Source organism: Camelus dromedarius, chromosome 29, assembly GCF_036321535.1.
Source record: "Camelus dromedarius isolate mCamDro1 chromosome 29, mCamDro1.pat, whole genome shotgun sequence".
In the NCBI taxonomy this organism is placed as follows: domain Eukaryota; kingdom Metazoa; phylum Chordata; class Mammalia; order Artiodactyla; family Camelidae; genus Camelus; species Camelus dromedarius.
In genome coordinates, this window is record NC_087464.1 from 74,949 (window position 1) to 90,361 (window position 15,413).

Below are 15,413 nucleotides of genomic sequence, written 5' to 3' on the forward strand. Positions count from 1 at the left end.
GGGGCCACTTCCTGGAACCTTCAAGACGCCTGGTCAGGACCTAGACTGGGCCCTTCACGAGGAGCTGAGGGTACAAAAGACGTACAAAGAATATCCTATTTGGTGAAAGAGAGAGAGAGCAGGTGGGGCCAAGCTCCAGGAATAGGTCCCCTCCCTCCTCTTCCAACCTGTATAAACAGCCACGAGGCGAGGAATCCCCTTGATTCCCCGTGACTTCTCGTCACCCCCAGCCCCATCCAAGCTTCACCATGCCCATGCGCAGGGAAGCCGTCTCCTGACCCGGGTTGTGGTGCAGGAAAGGGCAGCGTGTGCCACAGATGCCCAGTGGGGAGGGGCACCCCGACTTCCCGACGGGGTTCAGGGAAGGGGTTAGGAGGGCCCGAGGGGGCGTGATCATCTCGGGCGCAGTTCTTAGGTTGGCACCGAGGTCCAGTCTCAAGCATCACCAGCCAGCCTTCTGGCCTCAGGTGGTCCGGGCTGCACGTGCCTGTTGCCAGCAGTTTTCCTCTGGTCGGGGGTCTGTTTCCTGCAAAAACACCTTGGGGCTGTGGGCCAGACCTTTATCTGTATCTTCAGGGAACTGGGAGTTTGGTGACTCGGCTGTGTGGCCAGTTTATAGTCTGGATTGTTACCAGTTTCCTTCCCAACAAATAGTCTTTGTTTCTGCATCTTCTCGCTTCCTAGTCATTCACTGCTGAGCAGCCTTTTGAGACTCAGGGGAGGCCTGGAAAACTGAAGCAGAAGCCTCTCACATCAAAGGGCAGGGTCCCAGGGCCCTGTATGTAGTTTCCATGCCCTTTTCTTTGATACCCCTCAGTCTTTTGGGGAACGGGTTCAGGGAAAGAAAGGGTGTGAGGTTTGGGCAGAGGGCTTAATCATAGACTCGGCAGAGGGACTGGGTTTTAGGGGCACTCGCTTTCAAAAGCAGACCTCTCGCCAAGGGCTCTTAACAACCTTATGTTGCTGTGTGAGTTTGCTGGGCTGCTGTAAGAAACGCCACAGAGGGCTGTGTGCCTTAGTGCCTGGGAGGCTGCAGTCCAAGAGGTGCTGGCACGGCAGGGCCGGTGTCTCCCACGGCCTCTCTCCTTGGCTGCAGACGCCGACTCCTCCCCGCGTCCTCACAGGGTCTCCTTCTGTCCTGAGCTCCTGTGCTTACAAGGACACCAGTCCTGTGGGATTCAGGGTCCACTTCCCCTTAGTTACCTCTTTAAGGATCCTGCCTCCAAATACAGTCACATGCTGAGGTCCAGGAGGTTACGACTTGGACGTATAAACTTGGAGGAGGGGTGGACAAGACTCTGCCCAGAACAACTGCCAAAGGCAAAGTCACGGAGGACACGCTCTGCGGACTCTGTCCGACAGCAATTCTGTGAGCATAGGGCTAAATTCGCAGCAGTCCCCAAGCCCGGCGTCAGGTTCCGTGGGCGGGTGCGGGAAGCGTCACCCCCAGCAGACGATCCCGAGACGTTCCTGTTCATGGTGTTTGGAAAGTCACCCCTTCCAGCCTTTTCTAAGGAGACCAGGAGATATGCTGCCATTTCAGAAATTCGAGGTGGGTTGGGCACAGGCCTAGCATGCATGAGGTCCTGGGTCAATCCCCCCTGCCTCTATTAAAATAAAGAAATAAACTTAATTACTTCTCCCTCAAAAACAACCCCCCCCAAAAATTTAAAAACCAAAGTTAAAAAAAAAATTTAAGTTCATTATTAATGCATACTTTCAGAAGTTTTGTATTTCTGGACCAGTGGGCATTGTCTTCCATTCCCGTCCCTCCCTCTTCTCCCCCACCCCATGGCTCTCCTCAACCCCTGTGATTTCACTGGTCCTCGGTCCTTATCCACACCCCAGGGTGAGTCATCCCTGGAACCCCCAGGTCAGCCACTTTTCTCATGGGACTCTGAAAGCATCGAGGTATATTTGTAGCCAAGCAAAGTGGCTGCTGCTAAGATCGAACGGCCTGTAAGTGTTGCTGGGGAGAGGTGCAGAGGCCTCGGAGAGACAGATGGTGCAAGAGGGCAAAACCACAGGCCGGAGGGGGGAGCCCGGGAGAGCTCCCGCTGGGACGTGTTGCAGACAGCTTTCTGTGCTCTGCCGTGTGCTTTTGCTGCAGCTCTGATGCCGTTGGCTTTGATTACAAGGGCTGCTCCCTCCCCACAAAAAATTGTCCCCTGGGGCGCAATGAGGCTGAGGCTTCTGAGTCAGAATTGTGCACACAGAAGATAAGATGTCCGTCTTTCTTTCTTATTTCTAACCCCCCGGCGTCAGTTATTGTGTTTCTCCAAATCCCCAACCCTGTGAGGTCACATTCCTTGAGCGCTGAAATGAAAATCGCTCAGGGCCCCGTGCCCCCACCACCCCTCCTTCCCCCATCTGCTGACAGACCTGGGGACACCCTAAGGACACGCTGTCCCTGGCGTTCTCTGCTCTGCCCCGGCACCTCACACCCTTTGGTTCCACGACAGCCATCAGCACGAAGCCATTTCTTGAGACACAGGTTTCCCCAAGGGAGTGGCCTCTTGGAGGAGACCTGGGTGAGCTGCCACGGGGATGCCGGCGTCTGACCACGTGAGGGCCGTCCCGCCCACAGCAATTCCGGAGGGGTGCTCTGGTTACAGGGCCACCAGGGTCTGTCTTGGGTTTGTCAGACTGAAGGCATCTGAGCAGTCTTTCCCAGCTGGGCTGGGGATGTGCATGTGGGCACTTTGATGATGAAGGGCTGAATTACCGCTCCTTTGCCCTCTCCCCTGGAAAAGCTAATACCCTGGGATAGAAGAGACAGAGGGATGCGTGGTGGACTGTGGGAAATGGCTCAGCCTCCTTGCCTGTGTCTCATTTACATGTTCCCCGTCACAACAGCCCGCCTCCCAGGTCCCCAGGGAGGAGCGTCACCAGCCCCCAAACGCCCCCTTTCATGAGTCACAGAGCCCAAAGGTACCCCCTCAGCACGTGACCTGCTTGGTAGGGCCTGGCCCGCCAGGGCAGCACAGCTGGGAGACACCTGCTTGGCAGCCAAGAGAGACGGATTCCAAAGAGCTGTGGACCTGATGCAGGAAAAACAGACGTGGGGCTTGAGGGGGGCCATGTCCCTGGTCTCGGTGGAGCCCATGGGACGTGCCCCGCCAAGTGTGGGTCCTTGGCTTCGCGCAGGAAAGAACTCAGGAGCGAGCCACCATTGAGTAAAGGTAGATTTATTCAGAGAAATACATCGAAAGGCAAGAGAAAGGCCATGATGTGTGGGGGTTGGGGGCTCAGGTTAGAGTAAAAGTAGGTGCACACTCCATAGACAGAGTGCCGGCCATCTCCAAACAGAGACAGAGGCCGTGAGGGGCAGTGTTGCCCATTTTTATGGGCTTGGTGGCTTCATATGCAAAGAAGTAGAAGGACCAGTGTAACTAGCTTGGGGCAGGGGCTGGGATTCCCAGGAAGTTGGCCTTTTCCCACTCTTTGACCTTCTGTGGATAGCCTCGGGACTGCCATGGTGTCTGTGGGTGTGTTATTCACCATGCTGATATATTACAGTGGGCGTATAATGAAGCTCAAGGTCTCCTAGACGGCAAATCTCCCACCACCTTGAGCCCCAATGCCTCCTGGGGGTTGAATCTTCCATCAGTTTGACGTTAATTGCAGTAGCGGTCCTTGAATAGCTGTGCCCTGCCCCCTTCCCATCTCAGACCCACTACCCCTGCAATTCGGGGGAATTCCTGCACTTCCCTATCAGCAAGGCTAGAACACCCGGTCTTCCTGGGCTGTCGCAGTTTAATGAAACGATGCAGCCATAACAGTCAACGAATCTCCCTCTAAAATCCTGCACTAAAATTCTGTTAATTGGGCACCTGTGAGGACACGGGAGAGCTCTGCGGTTGCACTTCTGTACCTGCTCAGTCACTTTTAGGAAATGACCCTTATACAGATTGTCACAGCTTCCTACTTATCATCTCCAGATGTTTTTCTTTGTTTGGTTTCTAATGGTTATTCTGAAATTGTTATTATGGTTGACCTCTTTCTGTTGATTTTCAGAAGATCCTCGTTAAAAAAAAAAAAAAAAGTCTAGGAAAGTTGCATGTGTCCCAAACCGAGATGATCTGTTATTTCCAAGTGTGTTATTTGTAAACGTGGGGTTTTTTCCCCCCTTTTCGAAGCTTCTCCCAAGGGACTGCCTGGTTCCAGATCTTTCCAGCATTTGGAAAAGAGCTGTTGCACACTTAACATTTTTCTTTAATCGTGAGGTTGAAATAAACATCGGGAGAGGCCAGAGCCAACGGCAGAGGGGGAGGAAAGTTCCAGGGCCAGTGGAGCAGGCGCGTCCATCCTTCGGAAATAAAAATGATGGGTGACCCAGGTTACCATCGCCCTTTGAAGGAAGAACAAGGGAGATGCAGTTTCCATGCTGGCAATTTCTTTGTTTACAAAAAAGGAAGGGAGGAGAGGCCTGGTTTCCCACAAGGCCTCAGGACACTGGGCAAAGTCCCTGAAAAGCTGCTGGGGAACCACAGTCTCTGCTCCAGTTGACAATGGTGAGGAGGTGGTTCCTGCAGCCACGTGAAGACACAGCGCAGGCTGCCTCTGGCCATTGCCTGGCAGGTGCACACGGTGCTCTGGCCCCAGAGAGACCCTGGGGCCCCCCGGGCTGATGGTTACCAGCCATTGGGTACCACTCCCTGGGGAGTCCCCATGCTCTGCAGGTGGGCTCTGGGCTGTCCCACTTCTCCAGCTTCCTTCCACTTGGAAGCCCCTCCCTCCCACTGCAAGGACACTGGGCTTTTCTCAGGTCAGCAGGCACCCCACTGCTGGATGCCCCCTAAATTCATAGGGAGAAATCCGAGCCCCCAGTGGGACTGTACTTGGATACAGGGCCTCTAAGGAGGTGATTAAGGTTACGTGAGATCGCACGGGTGGGGCTGGCACCCTTATAAGAAGGGCGACAGCAGAGATGCACACAGAGAGGGCAGCCCTCCGCAAGCCTCGGGAGGAAGCCTGGGGAGAAACCAGCCCTGCTGACACCCTGATCGCAGACTCGCAGCTCTGAGACCCGTGGGAAGGCTGCTTGTTTCAACCTTTCGGGGACTTGGTGGTGCCTGATACAAAACTTGCAAATCCATGGTGGCCCGTCCTTAGCGTGGAAAAGGCCACTGTCTCAGGACATCTGGAACCTGCGACCCTGGATGCTCTGAAAGGGCAGGTGGGCCCTCCCCCTCCCCCCTCCCTGCTCCCCTCCATTTTCGCCTCCATCCGATGCTCAGAAATGCCAGGAACTCTGCTGGTTGTTTGACATTCAACCCGCATCCGGCCTCTGTGCCCAGAAAGCTCAGCTGTGGGTCCCAACAAACGACCTCCGCCAAAGAGGAGGTCTCCCGGCACAGCGAGCTCCCTACAGCGTCACAGCCACGCGGCCCCCGCGCTCAGGGCGTTCCCTCACGGTTCTCTTCTTAAACCCCGGTCCCTCTTCTTCCCAGCGCTGGGGAGGAGCCCGGCAGGAGGGGTCCGCGCCCCCCAGGACCGCGCGGGGTGGCATCCTTACCGGGCGGTCGTGCAAAGCACTGCCACGTGTCGGGCCCGAGGACGCCCCCCGGAGGCCCCTGCCCCCTCCCCGCCTCGGGTGGGTTCCCGCGGGGTTCGGGCTAGCCCCTGGGGCCCCCTCTATCCCGGATACACACCTCTCCCTCCCCAGCGCATCCCGCCTCCCCAGCCCTGGGGACCCTGCGGGAGCCCCTGGCCCGGGCCAACAGACCCTGCAGGGCCGGGCGGCTTCCTCCGCGCCTGACTCGCATCCCACGCACAGACCCCCGCCCCCAGGCCCCAAGGGCGGTCTGAGGAACCCCGCCCTCCCCGCGGTTTTCCCCCACCGACCCCCGTGTCCAACACGCAGACTCCCTCTCCAGGTCCCACTTCCTGCGCCGGGACCCCGCCCCTCTCCGCTGTGTCCCCCTTGCCCTTGCCTCTAGGACCCGCCTCCTGCGCAGACCCCGCCCACCCCACGGTCACCCCTCCGTGCTGTCTGAGGACCTCCGCCCCTCCCCGCGTTCACCCCCGCCCCCCGGCCCCGCCTCCTGCGCAGAGATTCCCTCCTCCCACCTCCTCCGCCCCTTACGAGTCCCGGATGGCTCTCTCCCCCTGCTGGCCACCCGGTCCCTGCGCAGACCCGGCCGCGAGGCACCTACCAGCAGACATTTCCCTTCGTATAAAAGAGCTTAGCATCATGGCCAATTCTGAAAATTACGAAAAAAGGGAGAAAAAAGGAAATCCACTCTGGCACAACCACAGTTCCCATTTTGTGTTCCTCTCTCAAGCCTTCCTTCCACGATCTTTCGCTCCCACTTGGCGACGGCATCACAGGAACGCGCCCGCAGGCAGGGCAGCAGCGTGCCTACCCCAGGAGCTGATGTGAGTTTGCAGTTTCCAACCCGCTTCTGCAAAGGCACTGCCCACTTTCTCTAAGGCGAAGCTAATGTGGCTTCACCTTGCAGCCCCCTGGTCGTTGCGAGGTGCGGGCTCTGCGAACCTTCCTGACACCCCGCCAAACCCCAGCCCAGTAGCAGGGAACCCCTGGGGTCCCTGGTGAGCCTGCGGGCCGCTGAGGAGCAGGAGGCCCTTACGCTTCGTGGTGCCTGTCGCTGGGGACCCACATAGTCACTACCCAGCAGGGGTTTGAGGGTGCAAGGCCTCAGATGCACACACACACACACGCACACATACACATTTGTGCACAGCACATTCACGGGTACCCTGCAGAGCAGACTGAGCCCACTGGTGGCCAAGGGGGTAGAAATATGGGCGGGACTGCAGCCCTCTGAGCCTGGGGCACAGTTCTCTCCTGGGGCAGAGGCTGCTCCCGCAGAGCCAGGAGGAGACGGTGTCTGCCCCGCACACGGCCTGCTCCTGGGAGCACAGAGGACCTCAAGATACAGCACGTAAGCAGTGTTCCCATCTGATAAAGGAGAAGACTGGCCTGGTCGCGTAGCTTGTCAAAGGCACAGGGTGACTACGCCCGCGAGCCGAGATTTGCAGGTGAACGCAGCTGGGCTGCAACATCCACGCTCCAGCATGAAGGCAGCTGTCTCTATTTCCCGCTCCGCCGGGTCCGCGGCGTTCCGCCTGCTGCGGTGAAGCCACACTGACCACCAGGGGGCGGGGCTGCCCGCGAGCCCTCACCCACCGCCTCCCGCACAAGTCCTGGGAGACCCGGGCATCAGTTCCGCCACAGCCTTCCTGTCCCCATGGAGGTCACAGTGCAGGGGGAGGGGACCAATTCACAGGAGATGGCTCCCTAGGGGGCAGTGTGCAGGGACGGCTTCTCAGGGCCACCGGGAGGACACAGGCCCTGGAACGGCCGGCTGGGATGAATCGCTAATTCAATCATTTAGTGGAATCTCACAACATACACAAATGCCATTTGTCCTTGTCAGCAGGTTTCAGCACTGGGGCTGACGTGTGGAGTTGCCACCTCCACTGAGGTCCCTTTGCCTCCTTCACTTTGAGACGTCCCAGGCTTGAGTGCTGGCTGGAGCTGGAATTCTTGCTGCCATCGCCAGCCATGCCTTATTTGTAATCCCCGCCAGGAAAAGCAGTGTCCACTGTACCCCCTCCTTCCTCCTTCCTTCCTGACCCTCCAGGTATCCCTGTCACCGTTTCCTTTCTGCTTGAAGAACGTCTTTTAGGCAGATTGTTAAGAGCAGGCCAGCTGAAGACGATTCTTGCAGGTTCCCTTCACCTGAGAATGGCCCCTTATGGCCCCTTCATTCCTGACGGCGGTTTCACTGGACAGAGACCTCACAGCTGGCATTTCTTTTACTTTCAGCCTCAAAAAATGTGTCATTTCCTTCTGGCCTCTGTGTTTTGATGTGAGAAACCCACCTTCACTCAGTGCACGGAAACCATCGCTTCTTTCTGGCTACTTCCCAGATTCTTCCTTCATCTCCACTTGTCAGAAGTTTGATTCTGGTGAATCTCACATGGATTTTGTGGTTTCCCCTGTTTGGGGTTCACTCAGCTCCTTGAATCTACAGGTTTGTGTCTTTGGCTGAATTTGGAGAGTTTGAGGCCATTTCTTCAGATACTCCTCAACCCTCCCTTCTCCCCACCTCCTGGAACTCAGTGACTCACATGATTGTCCCCAGGTCCCCTCACTTTTTTTTAAGCCTCTGTTGTTCAGATCAGGGATTTTATCCATCGGTCCTCAAGGTCACGGATTTGTTCATCCGGCATCTCCACTCTGCTACGGAGTTCCCAGTGGGTTTTTAGTTTGTTTTCTGCATTTTAGTTCTGTACTTCGGTTTTTCCGTGACTTCTTGACTGTGCTGGGGTTCTGTTTTTGCTTTTCCATTCAGACTTGCTCACTGAAGCATCGATTCTGCGGTTGCTTTAAACACCCCCCTCCCTGGCCACGCAATCCCAGCACCCGCTTCCTCAGCTCCCATCTTTTCTCATTTGGGCTGTAAACTCCCTGACTCCTGGTTCAGCAGGTCCTTTTCTGTTGTATCCTGGGGATCTGGCTGTTGTGTTAGAAGACTCTGGGTCCCAGTTAAGTGTCAGGTGTCCGCAGGGCTTGCCCTGGGCAGGTGTAGCCCCAGGATCCAGGCAGCCATGGGCTGTGCTCCCACACGGGTCGGCTGCCCTGGTCTTTCCACAGTTTGGGGCTGTGTCTCCCACTGGCCCCTGCGGGGCTGCCTGAGAGGCAGACAGGGTCTCGGTAGGGGAGAGAGTGTCAGTCCCCAGAACCACCCTGGTGTCTTAGGTCCTTGGGGACAAGCTGCAGGGGCTCGGTCAGTTGGCAGAATCCCCACAAGGGACAGTCCACCCCACCTGAACTGCTGCCCCTGCCCAGGCTGGGACCGTGGCCTCTGATTCCTGGGGAACTTTAAAGACAATTGCTTTTGAATCATTTTTCTTGTTATCTGTTCAATAGCCCTGAGGCTCCAGTGTGTTCAGATACGTCATGAAATGTCCCTTCCTTGAAGCCCAGGCCCACCTGGACACTTCGGTTCAGCTCTGAGCCCAGCTCCATTGCCCCTGCTCTGAAATGTGACCCCCAGGTCCATGGGCCCCTCATCCCAGGACACGAGACCACACACAAACCTCTAGCAGACAAAAAAACCATGATAAAGGGTCCAACCCAATGTTTACCCCCCAGCGACCGGCCATCCCTGAAAGATCCAGACCCGAGTGGGCGGGGCCGGGGGCATCACAGGTGGATGGCTCAGTGATGAACAGGGAGCATGACACTCTGGCACGAGGCAGGGGTCCTTCCACAAGGCCTCGTGGTCACTGGGTCTCCAATGGTCCTCTGTGCAGCCTGGAGCCACTGTGACAAATCCAGACTGTGTCCTTGAAAGTGTGCCCATAAAGACAGTAGGCCCAGAGCCCTGCCATGACACTGGTCCAGGGTCCAGGACCCAGTGGAACCCTCCTGTGGACAAGACTCAGCCCCCCTTCCCCACCTGCCCTCCCTTCCATGCTTGGCATTGACATGGGGACCACTGCAGGGCACCCTCCCCAGTACAGTGTCCTCGGAGCCTGTGCCCAGAGGGCCATGCCAGCACAGTCATGCAGTGTGGGTGGAGACCTGAGGTTTGAGGGTGGGGTCAGCTGCCATCTGTCCACGTCTGCCATGGGCCAGGCAGTTTCTCTCCTGAGTGGGAGCAGAAGCAGCCCGCTCTAAGCCATATGAAGGGTCACCCCCAGGCTGAGCCTGGTGAGGACGGCGCCCACTCCGTGGAAGAGCTTGCACCGGGAGAGGCAGGCGGGCCTGGGCTGCCCAGTGACTGCCCACCCTGGCAGACCAGGTCCAGGCATGCCCAGGGGTCACCTGGCCTCCTGAGGGGACAGAGCAGCTCCAGGCTCCAGAACACAGAGGGAGGGCAGGCAGCAGGGTCCCGTGTCCTCACCAAACAGGGGAGGCAGGTCTAGCTCAGGATGGCTCCAGACCCCAGCGGGCAGAAACCCAGCACAGTGGGCCCCCGCCTCGCTGTGGGGTGAACCTTGCTAACCCAGGAGAGCTGGGTGTGACTGTCACCAGCATCCGTTGAAAGATTAGGTGAACCCACCAGGCTTTTCCTATTCTGGGTCACCAACAAACTCAGCAGACATCTGGGAAGTCCCATCAGACACTGGTCTAATCAGGGACCTTTCTCCCACAGCCAGTGGAACAGCGAGCTTTATACCAACATCAAAAATGTAGCAGCAAAAAAAAAAAAAAAAAAAAAAAAAGAAAAGAAAAGAAAAGAAAAGAAAAGAAAAGAAAAAATCCCTAAAACATAGCAGAACCCATGATCAAAACCAGTTACTATCATTCACTACTTAAAACCTACAAATACAATTTTCTGAAGTCACTGGGCAGAAATCTCAGACTATAATCCTGGAGGCAAAACACACACGAATGTATAACTGAATTTACTGACCCATAAACAGTCCCAAATAAAACTCCCAAATAAACACACACGCAGGCACACCCAGGCGTGCACACACACGTCCACACCCCCAGACACCCTTCCGGAAGCTTCCATCCGACACCACAAACAAGCACCTGCCTCCCCGAGGCTTACCAAGTTTATAACTTTATCATACTCTGAATAGAAGCGATATTTAAAGAGCAAAGCAGAGCGCTATACAGAGGGTTATCGTGGAACGTTCATTTACATACTGGGTACACTCTTTACAAGGCGGAAGTAGAAACACCCACTACTTGGCAGGGCAGATAAGGGGGCGCGGTGAGGTCAGATGCGGAGGATGCGCAGGTGGGGGGCCCTCAGGCGCTGTGTGACTCAAGGAGATTACAGGTTAACACTGGAGGGACACAGCGCGGGTCAACGGGTGGGTTAAGGGACCCTGGCTATGACACTTGCGGGCACGGGCCTCGTGCGCGCCCCGGGACAGTGCCCCTGTGCCCGCCGGCACCTGGAGGCTGGATGCTGGGGGCCATTCCCTCCCCGTGGGCCCCGGGGCGGGGCTCCCCGAGGCCTGAGCGCAGAGTTCGCGGCTGCGTATGTAACACTGTCGTACCAGCTCCTCGGGAACCAGGGATTGGCTCCCTTCGGTCCCTCACCTCCGAGGGAGCCGTTTGCTGGCGGGAAGTGTTCCGACGCCCTTGGGTGCTGAGAGCACGCGTCTCAGCGGCCGGTTAGTCTATAAAGCAAATGCTGTGGCTTGCATGCTCTGGACAAGCTCGGCCGGGGAGGCCCGGCTCTCTCTGACTCGGGGTTCGTGCTTCTCAATCCTCCCCGCTCCTGCTTCGTCAGAAGGACGAGGCACCTGCCTGGGGCCCTTACGTCAGACTTGGGCTCGAGCATCTCGGGAGGGGAGCAGGTCTTGGGGGCAGCGCACACTGCTGCCCCCTGGGCTGAATTCCTGCTGAGAATGGAAAACGGAAATGCCAGACAGGCCACTGCTGAGGACCAAGGCGTCGGGCCTCCGAAGATGCCGGTACAATCTTCTTACCGGCCACGCAGCCACGTGGTGGGGAAGGTGGTCCACGAAGACCAAGGCAAACATTTGGCACAGAAACGAGGCACTTGCGTTTGGTGCATTAATAGAAGCTACACAGTGGACTCAGTGCCTGCTCTCACACACTCACGCTCACACACTCACACAGGCACGCACACCCACGCGTGCAGGTGCACACGCTCGATGCCCACTGCGGTTCGGCCCATCCCACCTCTGCTGCGGCCGAGTCTGTCTCTGCCCACTTTGAAACAGTCCACAAAGCGCATTTCCAAAGCCCTGTGCGGTGACCGCTGGCTGCGGTGATTCCTGGTGACCTGAGGGCTGGTGCTTGAATGGGGATGCGGAGGCGCCCGGGAGGCCCTTGTTAGAGGGAGAGCCCGGGGGCGAGTGCCCAGGTGACGGGGAAGGAGACGGTGGTGCCCAGCTCCGTCTCTCACTCCGTGGCATCTGCGGGACCTTGGACCACTGCCCGACGGGCGGACGGACCACGGCACTGCAGTGCGCAAATCCGCGCAGATAACACACCTGATCCGGGCCGCGGACACGCAGCAGAGCTGAGTCAGAGCTCCCTGGAAGGACCGAGACTCGTCAGGTCTCATCCTCCTGCCAGAACGCAGGACCAGGGCAGGAGCCAACAGGCATGGACAAGACCACCGAGAGGTCCCCGGGGCAGTGTCCTCAGGGCAGTCTCCACCCCAAGACGACGGTGCGGCGTGGGGACTGAGGCTACAACTAAGCGCGTCCCACCCCTTGGAGCCGTCCTCCCCAGAAAGGACGCGTGGATGGTCAGGAATTCGGAAAGGCTGCGGGCAGCAGCCACGGCCCACTGCATCGCCAGTGGGGACCCACAGCCTCCGAATCTCGGTGATCCGCCCCGGGGCAGACGCTCCGCCGAGAACCCAGCTGGGGAGGGGGCAGTAACTGGACTTCAGTACTGCACAGCACTGGCAAACTGTTCCCATAAATAATTTGGCAGAATTAAAATGTAACTTTTATGGAAACGGCGTTCCCCTCACGGCCCAGCGTGCCATTCAGAGCTGGGAGAGCGGAGGTGGAGGCAGTCCCTCCACGGGGACCCAGGGACCTCCTGGCCTCGCCGCCCATCACGCCGACCCCTTGTTCACGCCCCAGTGATCCGGAGGGCCTGACCTGCACGAACCTCCATTAGGCATGCACCCCTTTTCAGGCCCACCAATCAGCCTCTCCGTGGTGATCGCCAGAGGACAGAGGCATCAGGGTGTCCGCTGGACAGAAGCCCCCCGAGATGGCTACCCCAAGGCACAGCAGCCACTCGGGCCACTGCCAAGTGGGCCGGGCTCCCCTCCCCTCGTAGACATAAGAAAGCAATTTTGGGAGCCCATCCGGCACCCGTCTTCCTCCTCTGGGGCCCTGGGTGGCAGAAACGTGTCATTCCGGGAAGGCCACTGGGCCGTGGGGTGGCTTGTTCTGGTGTGTAAGTTGGAGGGGCCCCTTCCCTCCTGGGCCGGGGAGGTCGGGGGCACAGCTGGCCCCTCTGGGGTCTTCCGGTGGGAGGCTCAGATCTTCCTTGGGGAGCCGATCATGATCTTGGACACGAAGTTGACCATGGCGCTGGCGGGCTGCTCAGGGTCATGCTCCGCGAATAGGTGGCACACGTTGTCCGTGGTGCTGCCCTGCTTCCGGGCCATGAAACCGAAGACCCTGCAAAAGGAACGCGGGTCAACGAGCAGCGGGCCTCGTCCCATCAGGTGCCAGCCTCTGCTCCCTCTCCCGGCCACTGCATCATCCCAGGCGCCAGCCCGCCAGCCACCTGCCCCGCCTCCCTCCACCTCGCAGACCCTGTGGGGGTGGGGCTGAGCCCAGGTGTCACAGGGGAGGATCCCGAGGGACAGGGCTGGGACTTGCACTGCAGCGGCTACCCCAGGCCTGGCCAGAGCCCTCCAGACGCTGCACGGCTCCTGAGCGCCTCACCTGAGTCTTGGAGGGGAGGACCTGGCTCTTCCTAAGGGGCCGCCTGGTCTCTCCTCACAGACCTCGTGAGTGCCAACATCCCAGCTCTGGTCCTGAGACGGTGTGGATGCCGGTGGGCTCTGCCCGATGCCCACACTCCTCCCACACCCGGGCCAGAGGATGGGGGGTGAAAATACAGCAGGGCCCCCTTCTCAGGCCTCGTGCTCCTGAGTTACAGGCTACACACAGGAGAGGACACTGAGAGAACGGCACGGTCGAACTATTTTCCTTAGAATTGAAGCCTTTATCTGAACAGGGTTTCTCAAGCCCTGACTTAACACAGTAACTACCATTATCTGAATCCAAATCCTTGGCAAAAGTCCTTCTCCTCCTTCTCAGGGAAACGGGGAATCTTTTTGTATAAGCCGAGTGGATTCCACGCCAAGGGAGGGACTGGCAAATGGCGCCAAGTGGCCCCCTTGGGGTGGCCCCGTCCACACAGTGGGGAGTGCCATCCACCCTGTTGGCCAGAGCTGGGGGTCACGCCCCACCTGCCCGGCACTTTATCAGATGCCCAGACAAATGAGAAGTGTGAAATTGGAATCCTGGAAGGGGACCCCCGAGGTTGGACGCCGTGGCAGTCATGTTTGGGGGAATGACGCAGACGGCTCTGGAGGGCCCGAGGTCCTGCGGCCAGGCTGGAAATGCTGTGCCAACCGCCCCATGCTCTCTGTACCATATCTTATGGGCTGGATGTACATACTGCTCAAAGAGCAAGCAGAAAAGGTAACCCTTTGTGGACACTTTCTGTCTATGAACACTTTCATTTCTGTTTAAAGCCAGACCCCAACCCATTGGCGTTATGGGGTCATTTCTTCTTTGGGCATCTGGGAAAGAATTCAGCTTCAGAGGTGACCATCCACTAAGAGGCTGTGGAGGCCGCTGGCGACATACCTTGAGGAGGGGCCATCTGTGATCCACCTGGCAAGTCAGAGAGAAAGGGAGAGTGAGGTTCAGGCCCCTGGCCCGGCGGGTGCGGAGCGGGTTGACACACACACACTCCTTACTTCCTGTCCTGGGGGTCCAGCGCGCAGAAGATCACGCTGCTCACGGGGTAGTGCCTTCAGAAGAAGAGCCTGTGGGGGACAGGCGGGCGAGCCCGTCACTGGGTATCCCGGGGACAGTGAGGCACTGGGGCCCCCGTGAGGAGATTCGGGGCAGAAGCGTATTCTGCGTTTTCACCCGGTGGAACTGAGCAGACCTGAAGCTGGCGCTCTAGGCAAGTGGGCAGGGCCTGGGTGAGGGGCTCTTTGCAGAACGTGTGGGGGACAGGTCACAGGGAGTGACGCCCGACTGCCTGCCCTCACCCCCGGGGACCACCCCGGTCTCCAATCTGGATGCTGGCCTGTGAAACAGCATGTGAAGAGCCAGCCACAGCCCCAGGACAGGGGCCAAACTGTCGAGGGCTGTGCTCAGGAAATCCCAGGGACGTGCTGCTAACAGGGGCCCCGCACAGCTGCGGGGGAGCCCCCAGGGGACCCCTCTCTCTGTCCTCAGTCCTGGCTCCCCGATTCCCCAGGGGACCCCTCTGTCCATGGTCCCGGGTCCCCGTTTCCCTGACAGCCTGCCCTGCTCCTATGGGCCTGGGGTCATGAGGCTCCATGACCCCGTCCAGCATGGTGGTGTCCCCAGAGGCTGGCGGCTGTGCTCTCATAGGAGAAGGCAAGAGAGGAGGGGCCAGCATCAGGGAGGGCACAGGCGGAGCCCAGGCATCTGGGGACCCCGAGGCTGGCTGTCACCGGGGACCCAGGCCCTCTGCCCCCATCAGCCAGTGAGTTCAGTCCCGTCTCTTGCCACAGGAAGGACTCTGAGTGCAGTGGATGCAGCCTGCCCCCGCAGCTTTATCAGGACACAGGGAAGCCAGAGACACAGGAAGAGCACGCAGCTGGGAGCAACAGAGATGCTCTGAAGAAAGAAGCCGGGCTCCTTGCCGGCCCCCCAACCCACCACTGCCCCATGAAGCTCCTGCCACCACCTTTAGGGCTGAC

The 15,413-nt window shown here is 58.4% G+C and overlaps 1 protein-coding gene across 1 annotated transcript in view; it reads right to left on the reverse strand.

The window, feature by feature from the left end:
- Positions 1 to 10,227: 10,227 nt before the first annotated feature.
- Positions 10,228 to 15,413, reverse strand: part of LOC116150635 (tensin-3-like) — a 47,658-nt gene continuing 42,472 nt past the window's right edge. The window contains 3 exon segments of the mRNA XM_064480478.1: positions 10,228 to 13,116; positions 14,320 to 14,346; positions 14,433 to 14,501. Coding sequence (XP_064336548.1) covers positions 12,972 to 13,116; positions 14,320 to 14,346; positions 14,433 to 14,501 — 241 coding nt within the window. The 3' untranslated portion in view covers positions 10,228 to 12,971.